Source organism: Serpula lacrymans (genome assembly GCF_000218685.1).
Source record: "Serpula lacrymans var. lacrymans S7.9 unplaced genomic scaffold SERLAscaffold_15, whole genome shotgun sequence".
Taxonomy (NCBI): Eukaryota; Fungi; Basidiomycota; class Agaricomycetes; order Boletales; family Serpulaceae; genus Serpula; species Serpula lacrymans.
In genome coordinates, this window is record NW_006763304.1 from 627,773 (window position 1) to 643,916 (window position 16,144).

Here is a 16,144-nt window from a genome sequence, read left to right on the forward strand (position 1 = left end):
CCGACGGGTCAGTACTCCTCTGCACCCATCCAACCCTTCCTTGCATTCATTTTGACAATTCTTATGCGCTTATCTGGTTACTCTCTCTCATGTTCATGTCGTCGCCCACCGCAACGTCAAGCATTCTCGGACCACCTTTAGACGCTCTGGTGTCCGAGGTCCGTCTCGTGTCCTGTGTAGGTGATCTCAAGGCGGCCTTCGCGCGCTCTTGTCTCTGTTTCAGTTGCAGCCTTGCTGCAGTGAGCCTGCTCGTGGTGGAGTTACTTGTTTTCCGTTGCAGAAGTACGACTTTCATTTCACTCAGAACCTTGCCTTGCGTTCCTAGTGTGTCTTTTCATTGGCATTGCGCACATTTCTCAATTGGCTAAACCCATTTTGATTCCTTGGCTATTTACAATTTGCTGCGCTGACTGCGCCTGCTCTTGCGGAGGCTCAATGAGCGCTCCTACACCCTTGCTACCCGGGTTGTCAAATCTGAAGCCCCTATAAGGTGTGTCATTTGAATATGATACTGACGACGATGAAAAACTGATAAAGGTTGTTGAAGCTGTGTGAACTAGATCAAATACTCCGCCACATCAATTCTTGCTTGTAGAGTTCACCGATTTATCACTCAATACAAAGGCTGTTGTGTGAGCAACTCCTGAGCGAGATTGCCAACCATGGTAACACTTATATATATGTCGTATGTCCTATATCTGAAGGCGTGAGGAAGAGATGTGACTATCAACATAGCGGGCAGCGGGCAGCTACCAGCGAGATCCATCACGTTGTTGTGATGCTGACTATCGGATGTCCAAGTGGATATTTATACACAGCTCTCACCATCTGCATTCCATTTCGTACCCTATACTTGTGTGAGTAGCTGTATCGGTGCGAGGGCATCGATATTTATTGCATTTTCGCACAGCGTACTGCTGTGGGGGAGCTTACGAAGCAGCATCGGCTGCTCTACCAATACCAGCCAGATGTACGCCCCTACAACGAAGTTTGAAGGTGATGAGGGGCCTGAGCCGTGGCTACAAGGCAATATATAAAACCGGGACATACCAGCCAATCAGTGTTGATCTTTTGGCCATATTTCAACCCCCTGTAGCTTACAAAGGTAAAATCAAATTAAATTAAAAAAACTTACCCCGCCTATATCAGGTCTGCCCCACATCGTCCATGATGGCGGCAAACATCGGCCAGTCCGCACTCTTCTGACACATCTCTCTGAAAGCCCCACCAGCCCGTTTCAACAACTCCTTTGGCTCTCCAAGCTCTACAACTTGCCCGTCATCAAGAACAAGCACACGATCGTAGTCTATTATTGTCTTCAGCCTATGGGCTATGGTAATGACTAGTGCTGCTGAAAGCTCTTCTCGTATCGTGTTTTGGATCTACATTATGATTGTATTTTTGCATTGAGGTCAGATACACAGCACGGAAAAGTCATCATACTGTGGCTGCTGCGACGTACCTGATCATCTAAATGCGAGTCGATCTGCGACGTCGCCTCGTCCATGATGATGATATTGGTCCTTCTAAGAATCGCTCTAGCCAGTGCAAGCAGCTGCCGTTCTCCAGCACTAAGTGCACCCGTCTGACTGATAGGCATGTCCAGCGTGATATCGTCTCCGGACGCGGGTCTGAGAAGGTTTACGAGATGGCAACGTTCGAGGACGTCCCAGCAGTCTCTATCTGTGTGCTCTCCAAAAGGATCCAGGTTGCTTCTGATGGTCCCTGAAAACAAAGACACGTCTTGGCTGACGATGGTCTTAGGAACCATGAGTTAGTAAAAGCAATAGACGCGAACTCTGCAGCGAACGCCACTTACGATTCTAGTCCTCAAATCTTCGAGGCCGATTGAAGCTATGTCAATTCCATCGATTCTATCCAAGCATTTAGTAGTAGTAACATTTGAGGGAAACGATACTTACAGTATTCTACCACTACTAGCTTCGACCATACGAAGCAATGACAGAGCTAACGTGGATTTTCCTGGAAAAAATATGAGCTGCATAGCTTCGGATGAAAGTCGATGCACATACCTGACCCTGTCCTTCCCACCTAACACGACCGGAAAGAAATATTAATATCTCGTATATAAGCACAAACTTGAAAACGCACCACACCAACTTTCTCAGACGGCTTGATAGTGAACGACAAGCCTTTGAGAGCAGGTGGCAAGTCTACAGCATACTTCACGACCAAGTCTTCAACGACTAATTCGCCATTACTGGAGGGCCAATATGCTGGAGGTCTATTACTCTCGATAATCGAAGGGGACTCCTGGGGAACTTCGAGGTACTCGACTACACGCTCAACGGAGTTGAAATCAAGCTCAAGCTGTGCAAGTACTCTGGAAATGCAGGTTTCAGTTCATCTTCCTTTCCCTGACGCTGACTGAAATGTAAATACCTCACTAATTGCCGCGAAGCTTCGGCAAATATTCCTGCTTGTACGATAACAATAGCAGTAGAACCGTTTGTTACCCCCTTCCAGAGAGCAAATAAAGTAGTCAGATAAACAACGACCGATCCAAGACCTATAGGCATAATGAGGGCAAGATGTCAAATATATTCATTGACACTCACAGTCATATCTCCAACGAAGCCATCCGTTGACAATCCACTACCTTTCGTCAGTGCTGAAAGGCAACGCAGGGGCTAATCGACTTACATATACATGGTCAAAGGACTGGAACGTATCAACCTTACAATAGAAAGCATCCTGATATCTCGACTCCATCGAAAACGCTCGAACATGAGTGAGACCACGCAACAGCTCATCGAAGCCTGCAAACGCAGGTGACAACGACACACTCTCAAGCCTACGCAAGTCCCGCAGAGCTTTTACATACCGCGGGGCCAGCCGGACATACAACCAGGCGATCACCAGTGCAAATGGTGCGAAGGTAGGTATAACAGTTATAATGACTATAAACGACGCAACGAAATTGAGAACTCCAGATAATGCAGCTCGAGCGGAAGGTTGAAGCGCGCCATCAATCGTGTTGATGTCTGTAGTGAAGCGATTGAGAATTCGGCCAATCGGTGTAGTGTCGAAGAAGCGAGATGGCGCTCTAACCAGCCGATTCAGTAGACGTATGAACAGGGAACGCGAAGCTTGAAGGCTTGTATAATAACCTAGAGCAATATACCCAAGGACAGAGAAAGCTCCGGCCATGGAAATGTATAGATATATCCACAGCCACGGCTTGACATCGATATCAGGAGGCGGGAGATGCTCCCATGGATAATCTATAATAGAGGTCGGATAAAAGGTGGACAGATTGTAGGCTTCCCCCCATTTCGCCAAGAATACCTGAGGTGCAGATTCAGCGAACTTCCCTTTTTCTTGAGCGTAATAAATCAAAATACCTGGTTTCCAATGTTAATGAAGCGTATCAAAAGCATCAACCCAAACGTCAGAATCCAAGGTAGTGTACCAGCAGATTCGATGTAAGTCCAATATGTACGAAACGGTACATGTCCTTCAGCACGGACTTCCGCCTCTACTAACTTTCCCTTGACAGTGGGGGACGCCACTGGTGTTTGTTTCCCGGATAAGATGTCTGCTTCATTGTTTGGCGTTAAAGACCGGGATTCGTCTTCTGCAGTGCTTTCATCAGCTTCGACCAGTGTTTCAGGTTGACCTTGGCCCGCATTGCTTATTTCTCGGGCTGAACCTGTCCGAATAACTTGACCACGAGAGAGTTCAACAACATAGGAGGCGACAGGCAAGCAAAGGCTGGTATGATGAGTAACGAGAACGATAGTCCGGCCTTGACCAAGCTTGCTCAGACAACACTGGACTATGTGCTGAGCTGTATGCATGTCCACAGCAGCTAGACTAGACAAGGTTCGAAAGTAGATCGGATAAATAGAGAGGAAAGAACACACGGGTCGTCAAGAAGAATGCACTGCGATGGTAGAATGTTATTTGGATCCCACATAAAGATTAGGTGGACATACTGTCGCTTCGGAGTACATGGCACGCGCCAAAGCGACGCGAGCTCGTTGACCACCGGACAATGTGATGCCTTTCTCACCAATTTCTACATAACGTGGTGAGATAGGAATATGAAGAGTGAGCACGCGAAAACATACCTGTCATATCACCAGCGTCCAGAACTTCAAGGTCACGAACCAGAGCACAAGCTTCAACGACAGCCTCGTATCTTTCTTTATCGTATCCACGTTCTGACCCAAATATAATGTTGTCGCGTATAGTAGCATGCTCCAACCCTGAAAAATGATAATCAATTTTCACAACACTATGAGCCCTGATATACTTACAGGGATTCTGAGCACAGAGAGCGACTTGGTGCTCTCTCTTATACAGAGAAACATTCCCCGAGATACAGTCCATTTCTAAAGTGCAATTAGTCGTCGATCGATACTAGAAGAAATCCGTAATTACCTCCCAGTAATGCTGCCAGCAAAGCACTCTTCCCTGAGCCTGTGTCTCCGGTTATTAAAGTGAGAACACCTTTTGGAAATTGGACATTTAGTGGTCCAAGCCTAAAGCGTGCTTCAGACGAAACAGTAGAGGCCGAGTGCCACTCAAAAGTTGCTTGGTGGAATCCAATTTCAGAATGTGGGCCTACATCTAGATCTGCAGTGGCTTCTGGGGATGTCAAAGACGATGCCCAATCGGGCACCTCGTCTTCACTCAAGAATCCTTCTATGCGCTGCATGGAGACATAAGCTGCTATCTGTCAGGCAAACTTAGATAGGATGGAGAATAGCAGCATACCATGAAGTATAGCAAAAAATTGTCCTGGAAGCGCCGTCATAGGTTCCTGGAGCTGTGAAAATAAGGCGAGAGAAGTGAATGCCTTTGCCACGGTCAGTTTTTCTTTGGCGATCAAGGTATAGCACAGAAAAGACACGAGAGCGGTAGCGGATGGTATCCATGTCCTGATGATACGTTAGTAGGCTGACCACAAAAATAAAGCTAAAATATTTTCCTGACCAAATAAACGAGATGATGGTATCAACGATGTTCTCCTTGATGCGCCAGTCAAGCTCAGTCTCCCGCGATTCGCGAGCACTACGCGCCCAATGATTCTCTATCATAAAGTAAACCTCATATAAACAAAATTGCCCAAGCTGACTCACCCCAGCCATAGTATTTCAAGAAACGGATACTCTGGAGTAGTTCGTTGACAACACTCATCCTCCTATCTTTAGCTTTCCAAGAAGCTCGAGTAACCTTGAAAAGGTGAGTCGCTTGAACCGGCTTTAAACAGAAAACTCACATAGATATTGTATTTTGCTAAAGGATAGTTCAATACGTATGCTACAAGAATCACTACAACTCCTGATAGTGCGCTCCATCCAAGTATTCTGCAGTATGGCGTTGATACGGCACACCAGTTTAGAATAAAATCACACTTACTGGTAAAGGAATACAAGAGCTATTCCAAGTCTTATGGGGGAGGAAAAGATGGCAGCGAACTCCCAGAAACGTTGAGCAACAGCATAAGCATCGCCCCTAGGGAGATCAGCTTCTTCTTGGTATAGTAGTTTTGAATATCACCTACTGCATGAGATTAACAATTTTTCCGAGATCTGCCCTGCCGCTTCCCTCAGATTCATGGCTCACTTGCCCACTGATGTCTTGTCGTCGTAACGCTTTGTAGTGCAAAGAACAAAAAAGTTGACCTCTTGTCCGTTCATAACATCTTCTGGTGTGCCAATTCTTGAGCCAGTCCACTTGCGCAAAAGAGAGATGAGCGACAAAAGTTATGAATGCCCACCAATATGCTCTTGAAACAGATTCTGTCGTGGGATTATCAAGTGAGGATAAAATTACTCGCAGTGCATAGGGTGGAACAAATCCTAGGGTCGTACTTTGTTGTCAACTTATCAATCGCCAGTAACGAAAGACTCACCGACAATAGCACCCCACATCTCCAAAGCAATATCAAGGAGTAGGTCGAGTGAGTTGGATACTAGCAAAAAGCGAAGTATGGAGTGAGACGGATATCTGATTACAAAGGATAAGCGTTCATTCACTACATTATGAAATTGGTTTTACCGTGAGCGATATTTCAAACATTTGTTGAAGAGATTTTTATGCTTGAAAAAAGGAGACAGACACCAGATATCTGATCCATTCAACGTTCGCTTCTCTGCTAGGGAAAGAAGCGGCTCGACAAATGACACTGTGCACCATGACCATAAATTGACATTATCTTCAGGGCAGGAAATACTACTAGAAGGAATCTATTATGTCTGCAATGAGATAATGGATACTTCGAGGGTTGAAGCGCACATACGTCTGTCGGTTTGGCAACATTTTTGGCAGGTCTTATACTTTGCAAGGGAAGAATACCGGCAACCCACGCATATAGTATCGAGAACAATATACGAAGGACGAATATGGCTACTGAGCCGGCAGTGATATCTCTAATAACGAAACCAACTGCAGCAGTCACCGCATGCGCGATGGAGAACAGCATTAACAAGTAAGGTGGTGTTTTAGGTGGCTTTATCCAGACTCTGAGGGATGCATAAGCCTGTCATGGAGTAGTCCTCGATTCAACTGATAGCAGAATAATGGATTGAGATTTTACACACCCACGTGATGCATCCGACAGACCCCTGAATACTACCTGCATAGTTCCTCAAATCCACAGCACACACGAGATATGCAAGATGTCCAAAAGTGTTAACCAGACCCAATGTAATGAGAGTTCGATGGACCCAGATAAATGACGGGATATCATAATCCAGTGGGCCCTCTAGATCCTCTAACCTCAGAAAATCAAGCAAGGGAGAAGTAAAGGCACGCCAAAGTGATCGGAAGCTCTTTGGTAGGCGTAGGCGCAAGGCAGATATAAAGTCGTACAGGGCTGTGAAGACGATGATACTAGCTGGTCCTAAAGTTCCGAACATGATGGATTCGGTCAACCAAGGATCTGACTATGGCTTCGTGTCAAAAATAGGAGGATGTCTTATGAAGAACCGGATACTTGCTGCCATGTCACGGTCTGCTATTAGGTTTCAAACTACTTCAAAGTCCAAATGCAGTTAGCCGTAGGCTCCTTGTGACCGTCAATCCTTGAATGAATGATATGCCAGTGGAAGGTGTGCACGGCCAGCACTGAACTTTTTTTTGTTTTTTTCAAAAAAAAAAAGACAATGAATGCAGATATTCGAGATATTTGTTGGTGTAAAGTCAGCATCGGATTTAGACCGTCTTAGACCGTGACCCCAGCCACCCAACGAATTGTTTTGACAACAGACCAACAGCAAAGTAGGATATTGCAATCCGACATGATTCATTGATTCGCCACGAAGCATCTCCTGTAGGCACTCGCAAACATTGCTCAAATCGTGCATTTATATCATTATGAACCGCAATGATGGGTTGTGGCTTCCGCTGGGCATTCCGTCATGATATCACCAACATGGGCCTGAGAAACAATTGATTGTTCGATGCATCATGATAAATTGGAATAGAGGTCATCTAATAGTACCAGTGAGAAAATTTATCGTGATGCCCTCATGTTGTTGCTGATGATCAGTTGTGTAGTGGTCCAAGGTAGTCTAAAGCGTTAATTTTTTCCCTGTCATACGCAATTGGCGATGTCGGTTGCAAGCGTGTCAGTGGTTGTATGTTTCATTGAGAGTATTTGGCCGCTCTCTTTGCATGCTCTGCCGCTGTTAAGGCCTAGAAATCATGCCGTGCGTCGTACTGTTGTCATATCATGATCATTCCTCCACATTATCACCCTTTCATCACGGTTCGGACCTTGCTGGAGTCTTGATGGAAGTACATGTCGTGTGTAAGACCATTCTGAGGTTTTTACCCCTTGAGGCATACAATAAGTCAACCAACTGAGTCTGGTACTAGTAGCGGGCAGTAAGCTCTCTTCGCATTCCCAAAATTACAACCCCTCGCCCATCTACAACCGTATCGTCGTCGAAAGCTCGTCCTTATCACCATGCGTAACGTCCTTGATTATTTTCCTTATTAGATTCTTTTTGAGGTTTCTTTCTTTTTCTCCAGTTGGGATCTTGGATTTTAGCACGTGCACGTGATCGAAATTCTAAGTTTTGATCATGCGCGCAAAATCTCTTTACCGTGAGTTCCCATCAGAACACTAATGATCAGATTGCAGAAATGTTCTGACCACTTTTTTCAGATCTGTACATGGTTTCACACTACTCATCAGGCAATCCAGTTGCGCACGTCACAGTTAGCATCTGATACTGCTTGAGATGTACTGTAGATACACGTACACCCACCGTAAGCTATGCCCCATCTACTAGTACTGAAGTTAGGCTGATAACGACAAAATGTTTAGTATTCAATATTCAGTCTGAATGTTCACATGTCTGCACTTTTGTGGCACGACGATCATGATCTCTTATGTACTAGATATCGACATATTGGATTAGGTCAGCTTGACCATGATCAATAGAATCAATAGCTTATAAGAAATCCCCTTTCTCTTTGCAATCGTTGCAGTGATGGCAGTAACAGAGAATCATCCAGTTTACCCTCCCTTAGATGGGTCTGTCCTCATCACAGATGTCGTAGAGCATCATTTTCAGCACAATCCAGCCCAAACGTTCTATGCTTTCCCTGAAGAAAATGGTGGTGGAGATAAGGTCATCGAGATCAATTTTCTCGAGTTTGGACGAGCTGCCCATCGAGCTGCTCGTTTGCTTCGGGATAGTACCGCTGGAGGTATTGGGCAAGTGGTGGCCATTGTTGCTGTTATTGATATTGTGCACTATCAGACTGTGCTAATGGGCCTGATCAAGGCGGGGTTTGTGGTACGTGGATAAATAATCGAAGGAGAGTGGTTCACGCTCAGCCAATCATCTTACACATTAGCCGTTCCCTATCTCGCCACGCAACCCTCCAGCTGCCATCGTCAATCTTTTGAAGCGTACTTCTTGTCACCACATGATAATGACGCAGCAACCCCTCCATGCTCTTTTAAATGGCATCAAATCAGAACTCGGGAGTGCTCAGTCAGGTCCCGAGGCCTCTACTTTTGACTTGACTGTTCAAGATGTACCGAGTTTCGCAGACTTATACCCCAAACTTGGCTGTGAAACTGAGTCTGATCCATTCGAGCCTGTTCCTCCGGTTCCAGCTCGCCTTAATGACGTGGCGTTATATTTGCATTCGTCAGGAAGCACCGGATTTCCTAAACCCATACCTCAATCTCATCTGGTCGTCTTGCATTGGGCGTCATGCTGTGAGTGGTGTCCTATCATCCATCAGTTCGAAATATTCATGGTTGTTCTTACTTCTTTGAAGTTCCCAAAGACATGCGGGACTATGAGCCTAGATTACGTATGGGAGGATTGGCTTTACCTTCGTTCCATGCTTTGGGGCTTACCACTCAACTCCTCGTACCACTGTTCTCTGTCTGTTCTATTTCAGTTTTCCCCCCTACAGCTACACTGGAAAGTGGACGACCCATCATACCTGACCCCGTAAATATCCTCAGATATGCGGAAAAGACGAAAGCGAATACGCTTATGGTGGTTCCTACATTCCTCCAGTTATGGTCAGAATCACCTGAGGCGGTAGAGTATCTGAAAGGTTTAGAGTTTGTTGTACGTTTGTCAAACCAGCTTAGGATTTGTTTCTTTTTGTACTAGCTTTGACTTACTATTTGCCTACCATGCTCGTAGGCCTTTGCAGGTGGAGCTCTAGCTCCAAAGGTCGGCAATGCACTTGTTTCTGCAGGCGTACGACTAAGCCCTATCTATGGAGGCACCGAATTCGGTGCGCCTGCAGACTGCTTCCCGAGAAAGGGTCAACCGATCATCTGGGATTGGGAGTGGATGAAGTTCACAGCTATGACCAACATCAGGTGGATCCCGCAAGGCGATGGTACTTACGAGTGCCACGTTCTGGTGAGTCATTACAAGCTCATATTCATGGTTTGTTACGCAGTAATAACGCGTTGGGTTACAGACTTGTAAAACTCACCAGCCAGCAATTGAAAATTTGCCAGATGTCAAAGGTTATGCAACCTCAGATTTGTGGGAAAAGCATCCCACGAGAGATGAATACTGGAAAATGCAAGTTTCAGTAAATTAAATCGATAATGGTGAATCTGACTAAGGGTTGGTTATCAACAGTGTCGGTCGCGCCGACGACGTCATCATCCATGCTTCAGGCGAAAAGACCGTCCCCGCACCGATGGAAAACATAATCATGACAGGTCCATTTGTAAAAGGTGCCTTGATGTTTGGGAGAGAGCAGAACCAAGCTGGGATTTTAATCGAAACAAGTGACGAGATAGATTTCAACGACAATAATCAGATAGAAGAAATGAAAAGCAAGATCTGGTGGGTTTTATTCTACTTACATCGCCTTGGTTTTGATCTCGCATACATCAAGGCCAACAATTGAGGAGGCGAACAAGGGCGCCCCGGCTTTCAGTCGGATATTCAAAGAGATGATTTTGTTCGCTCATCCTGATAAATCTCTGCCACGCGCTGCAAAGGGTAGCATCATGAGAAAGGCCTCGCTCAAGCTATATGAACAAGAGATCAAGGCACTGTAAGTGAAATCACGAGTCTCCTTCAGTTTGGATGATAACAATGGTGTAGGTATGGTCTAGTTGAAGTAGGTGCCTCGGATTCAGTCACTAGTATTCAATACGCCCCGGAGTCCTGGTCTTTCGATGCCGTGGAGAAATGGCTGGGCGAAGTGGCCCAGAATCTAGGTTCTGGTACTAAGGTTTCCTTAGAAGATGATCTCTTCATGCAAGGATTTGACAGGTAGCTCTATTTATATTCTTTATCCGGGAGAGCATTCATTAATGTTATTTTTAGCTTGAGCGCCTCGTCATTGAGGGGACGTATAATACGTGGTTTGCGATCCAGTTGCGATGCCTCCACGAAAGAACTGGCAGATCACATCAAGCAAAATATTGTTTATGCCCACCCCACAATCAAGTCCCTATCACTTCACCTTGTAAGCCTCGTGACCGATCCCACAATGATATCTACCACTGGTTCGGAGGAGAAGGAGCGGATTGAGAAGATGATAGAAACATATACTTCCGGTATCAAGAAGATCGTCCCTAAGTCATTATCAGACCCCAAGGCACTCCCCAGTGCTGTAGTATTGCTTACAGGATCGACTGGCGGCCTCGGCTCTTTCATTCTAGCAAACTTGCTTGGGCGGAAGGATGTAGAGCGCGTGTATGCCTTCAACAGGCCGTCTGCGGAGGTGTCTGTTGCAGACCGACAGAGGAGAGCCTTTGAAGACCGAGCCCTAAATACCGACCTGCTAGCCTCTGAAAAACTCGTTCTTGTGACAGGGAATGCCATACAGTCGGCAAATTTGGGTCTAGATCCAGTTTTGTTAGAGCAGGTACTCATCTCGGCCGCATGATATGTTCTTGACATTATTGAACGCCCGTCCTTCAACAGATCCGCTCGACAGTTACAACCATAATCCACAACGCCTGGAGACTCGACTTCAATCTGTCTTTGTCATCGTTTGAGCCCAATGTAAAGAGTATACGCCACTTGATTGATTTTGCCATCAGTTCAGCCAATGCGTCAGACTTAAGATTCGTATTTGTGTCTTCTGTGGCTTCGGTTCAATCATGGAATACCCAGAACGGCAAAGTACCGGAGGAAGCTGTGGAGAGTGTTGAGGCGGTCGGCCCTGGATATGGAGAAAGTAAATTTGTCGCAGAACAGGTGCTTCTGAAATTTTATTGGGGTTATACGATGATTTATATCGCTTCCTAGATGCTGACTAGAAGTGGTTTGGCTGCTTCTTCCGTAAGAGTAGGTCAAATATGCGGTGGTCCGCCGAATGGTAACTGGTCGACGACAGAATGGCTGCCGATTCTTGTCAAAACGAGCATCACTCTGGGGGCTCTTCCCATTGCTCTAGGGGTAAGAACTTTAACTGTGTTTGCATCAACAAAATTCTGATTATGTTTGCTTCCAGGCTGTTTCTTGGGTACCAGCAGCCACGGTTGCACAAGCCATGATTGACGTTGCCTTTTCTGAGAAATCGTCTCCAGGTCTAATCAACTTAGTGCACCCTCGACCTATGTCCTGGAACATTATCATGGACAACATTGCCACTCACCTCAAGGATGCCAGCGTGGTGTCAGAGCCAATTTCCTTGATCCCTTTCAATGAGTGGTGTTCAAAGTTAGAGCATCATGTGGCACAAAACCAAGACATCGATCTGGCGAAACTTGTGCGTTTTTCTGGCCCCTTATTATGCATTCTTACATTTCAGATTTTACATTTGGAATTCATATAGCCTGCCATAAAATTGCTGGATTTCTTCCGTGGACTGAACAAGTCGAACGGGTTGGCCGAGAAAGATGACGACTTGTACGCTGAAGCATTTGGGTTTCCTGCATTTATGGCGCAGAAGATCCAGTCTCTAAGTCCTGCAGTAGCGGCTCTTAGGCCATTGAATCATGATAATGTGATACAATGGATCGATTACTGGAAAAGCCAGAAATATATTTGAGAATGCCTACAGTTTGTGGTGAGTCTTGGGATGGCCACGTCATTAATTTCACAATCTTAAATTCGGATCTTTTCAGTTGTTCAAGTTCAAGTCCCTCTCGAGCCCGCGGTCATGCACAGTGTTACTATCATTCAAACAACTGTTGACTCGTTATGGTGGTGTACACTAGTTATTGATGAATTCAGTCCTCGTTTGATGTACTGGCTGTGTGTGATATCTCAACATACATGTAGTGAGCGATCAGATTTTATCATACGGCCAATCATCCAGACCCCTGGGTGAAGTGGTAAGAGAACTGTTAGGCGGACCTGGTCATTATAATATGATACACCATACTCACGAATCAAACGGAACAGATGCTCTCTCTCATCGGTTATAGCTAGACCGTGACCGGCAGTCTGCACATGCACCCATTATGGTTGTCGCATCTACGAAAATAACGCCACTGGCATTGTACGTGGCAGCTGAGAAGGCTTGAGCACTAAAACTATGAAGAAGGCAAAAGTGATCCGCATGGTGGTCCTCAATGTTGGAGTAGGTCTGGAAAGGTATCAGATAAGATAAAGACAATTAGTGTAGGATCGATGTAAAGATGTGGGAAGTGGGAAGTGGTTTGAACATCTTGACATATGAACTATCGGTTGCGAATTTGTTGATTTTTGTACAACAATTATGAATGTTGTGTATTACCACTGTATCTGGGAGGAGGAAAAGACAGCAGCACATAACGAGCAAATGAAGTGAATGAAAAAGAAAGAAAAAAAAAGAAAGAGACTAGTCTGTACTAAGTTCTACCCCTTCCATTGCAGACAATTCCAAGACATACAGCGGTACAATTTTAGTCAAGATAACATAAAATAAGTTTTATTCTGTGAAAATGAGAACACTCAGTCCGAGTTTTTGGAACTAAAGATGATGTATTAATCCTAACCTGTGAAAACGAGAACACTACAGTAGGATGTAATCAGTTAAACAAATTCTAGTATAGCACTGCTGCATACTACTCACCTCAGTCCAAGTTTTTGGGTGGCAGCGCGCAGTGTGGCTGAATATAAAATCTATGCTATGTAATCTAAAGTCACCTGATCTCTAATTGCTTCGAGTAAGTAAGAAATGTAAAAACAACACACCCGCTCAATAGAGAGGCAGTGAATTCATACCCATTCGTAAAACTAACATATTGTGTTTCTGTTTCGGTAGTCCCTTTGTAAAGACATCCGCAACTTGGTGTTCAGTAGGAACATATTCAAGTTTAATTTTGCCAGCTTCCAGCTTCTCTCAAATGAAATGATGATGAATATCAATATGCTTTGTTCGTTGATGGAAGGTTTTGGTGTGAAAGGACCCACTATGTTAATGGTCAACAACCAATTGGCAATTGCATTAGCAAAAAATGCAACCTAACTCCATTAGTAAGGTTCATAGCCAAAGTGCTTCCTTCGTAGCAGCAGATGCCACTACATACTCTGCTTCAGTGCTTGACAGAGCAATTGAAGTCTGCCTTTTTGATGACCAAACCACTGCAGCTCCTGACAATATGTAAACATATCCAGAAACTAATTGTCTGTTGTTCGTATCAGCATCCCAGTCTGCGTCAACAAAGCCTGTGACTTCGTCATCTGAGTCTGTTTGTTGATATTGCAGTATTCAGTCACTGGTACCTTTGAGGTACCTATAAACTTGTTTAATCAAATTCCAGTGCTGTGAGGAATCAATTTTCCTCATTGCATTCCCATCATGTCGTGGCTATCCAACTCATTCCATGTCACTCTTCTCGCCCTTGGACTAGAGATCACGGCTGGTATCTTATTACTCTTATCTTTTTTCTTCTTATTCTCCATTCATACTCACGTCCTATTGTACTTACAATGAAGGAGAACTGTTGTAGACCCTCAAGAAGATATCCAGATGACATAGCGATGATCCAATGCTATGTCCGGGAATACTTCAGAGGGATATTAATCAGCAATGTAGGCTGTGACTCAGCGCCTTGTCATGGGCTTACTGATACAGCCAATCATGCATCTCTTACCAAGACTCTCTCTCACACAATTAGTAAATATGGAAGATCGGACCACTTTCTCTTTTTTATCTGATCGGTTAGTTGTTCGGTCAGACCACTTTCTTACTCTTTCCCTTTTTCGGTCTGACCCTCGCTGTTCATTATATAAGGAGTACATACTTGATGTATTATTCCTTAGTTCAATATTAGTTTGGATTTGTGCCTATACAGATACTCTTCAGCTCTCATACTCTGATCCACCGCCTTTCATCAAGGACTTGGCTAGGCATTGATTGTTGTTATATAGCTTCGTATTTGTTGCCTGACAGCAGGATCAAGACAAAGTTTCAGCGCCTTGCAGAACGCAACATTACATTTCCAGCCAGCTATGACCGCTCAGAAAACAATCGGTGAACAATATCTGAGCGTGTCTTAGCATGCAATGCCCCTGCCATCACAGATATGCAAGGTTTGTCTGCCAAGGTAAGTTCTAGTCACTTTCCTATGTTCCTTTCTCATCTGACACTTGATATACAGCTATCTACATTTTATCCTAATGGATGCAAAAGGGATGGAGTTTATATACACATTCCCATGTTATCTACTTCTCCAGCAATTGATATATGAAATGACAACAACACATTGATGGCGTTCATATGACATTCAATGCCTAGGCATATGAAGACAACTCTAGTGGCCCACCTCAAGGCTAGCTTTGATGGGTTGCCAGTATTCTCCAGTATTCTGGGTAACAATGAACCTTTCAAATGTCTCCACTTCTCGAACAGATATGGGACTCAGGTATGTTTCCCCCCCTCTCTCTATATATACATATCACTCACATAAAGACATTGATCAAGGGTTATGGGGCAGCTATTGATGTGCACCCACATGAATTAGATGTCACTAACAAAACCCAGATGATCCCTTATTTGTCAAAGGAGGGCTCAGACAATGAGCAACTTTATTTGAACTTGCAGGATGCTTTTGCAGATGTTTTCCAATGAATTTCTGATGTTGTAAGATTTCTGCTATTTCTTTCATGCCTAAACTTCTCTGATGTATGTGTTTCCTAGATGGAATTCTGCCTACCAAAAGAATACTCTATGCTAGCCAAGATAGTTGATATGCTCTCTGGAAAACCAGGATCTCCAGTCACTCCTTTTTTATCTCTTGTTGTTGATATTAATGTGAGCACCACTACTCATAGGATGATAAGGATCACATCCTTTGCCTTGTTCTTCCACTGGGAGATTTTACAGAGGGTGCTCTTGTGTTACATGAGCACTTCAGTCACCCCCAAAACATAAGCATTTAGCTTCAACTATCTGTGTAAATGTATAAAGCTAAGAGCTTGTTTTTCCTGGTATCATCCCAAGTGCTCCAGCAAGGATGGGATCATCCCAGAAGTGGGATAATACCACCCTTCTGGGATTTTCCCATGGTATCAGACCATTTGTTATGGTGGGATAATCCCATTAGATGGGATAATCCCAGACATTTGCCACATGTCACATGGTGTCAGGGGGGCTTTACTGCAAAAATAGTTCCTGCATAAATGTAGCCAACATCAATACATTATCAATAGTACTAATAGCCATGAAGCAGAATACAATACTACCTGCTTTCATCATTTATAACATATATACAAATTTCAAATGG

The 16,144-nt window shown here is 44.5% G+C and overlaps 2 protein-coding genes across 2 annotated transcripts; one reads left to right on the forward strand and one right to left on the reverse strand.

The window, feature by feature from the left end:
* Window positions 1-23: 23 nt before the first annotated feature.
* SERLADRAFT_453257 (uncharacterized protein) lies at window positions 24-6,890 on the reverse strand (the record flags this gene model as incomplete). The annotated part of the gene is made up of 27 exons (XM_007323315.1): window positions 24-490; window positions 548-978; window positions 1,051-1,382; window positions 1,463-1,759; window positions 1,820-1,874; window positions 1,923-1,983; window positions 2,034-2,052; window positions 2,113-2,344; window positions 2,404-2,530; window positions 2,580-2,616; window positions 2,665-3,309; window positions 3,366-3,837; window positions 3,888-3,907; window positions 3,960-4,042; window positions 4,095-4,232; window positions 4,284-4,358; window positions 4,408-4,695; window positions 4,744-4,907; window positions 4,963-5,059; window positions 5,109-5,202; window positions 5,249-5,336; window positions 5,389-5,484; window positions 5,534-5,831; window positions 5,885-5,979; window positions 6,031-6,218; window positions 6,272-6,511; window positions 6,573-6,890. The coding sequence occupies 25 exons, from the start codon at window positions 6,888-6,890 to the stop codon at window positions 1,146-1,148; spliced, it is 4,464 nt and encodes a 1,487-aa protein (XP_007323377.1).
* A 1,577-nt stretch (window positions 6,891-8,467) lies between these two features.
* On the forward strand, window positions 8,468-12,680 carry SERLADRAFT_418199 (uncharacterized protein; the record flags this gene model as incomplete). Its single annotated transcript, XM_007323316.1, has 14 exons — window positions 8,468-8,780; window positions 8,842-9,211; window positions 9,400-9,575; window positions 9,654-9,878; window positions 9,940-9,988; window positions 10,091-10,316; window positions 10,369-10,530; window positions 10,581-10,751; window positions 10,806-11,349; window positions 11,409-11,684; window positions 11,736-11,885; window positions 11,941-12,198; window positions 12,265-12,498; window positions 12,557-12,680. 13 exons carry the CDS (start codon window positions 8,472-8,474, stop codon window positions 12,478-12,480), a joined length of 3,132 nt encoding a protein of 1,043 aa, XP_007323378.1.
* Window positions 12,681-16,144: the final 3,464 nt, after the last annotated feature.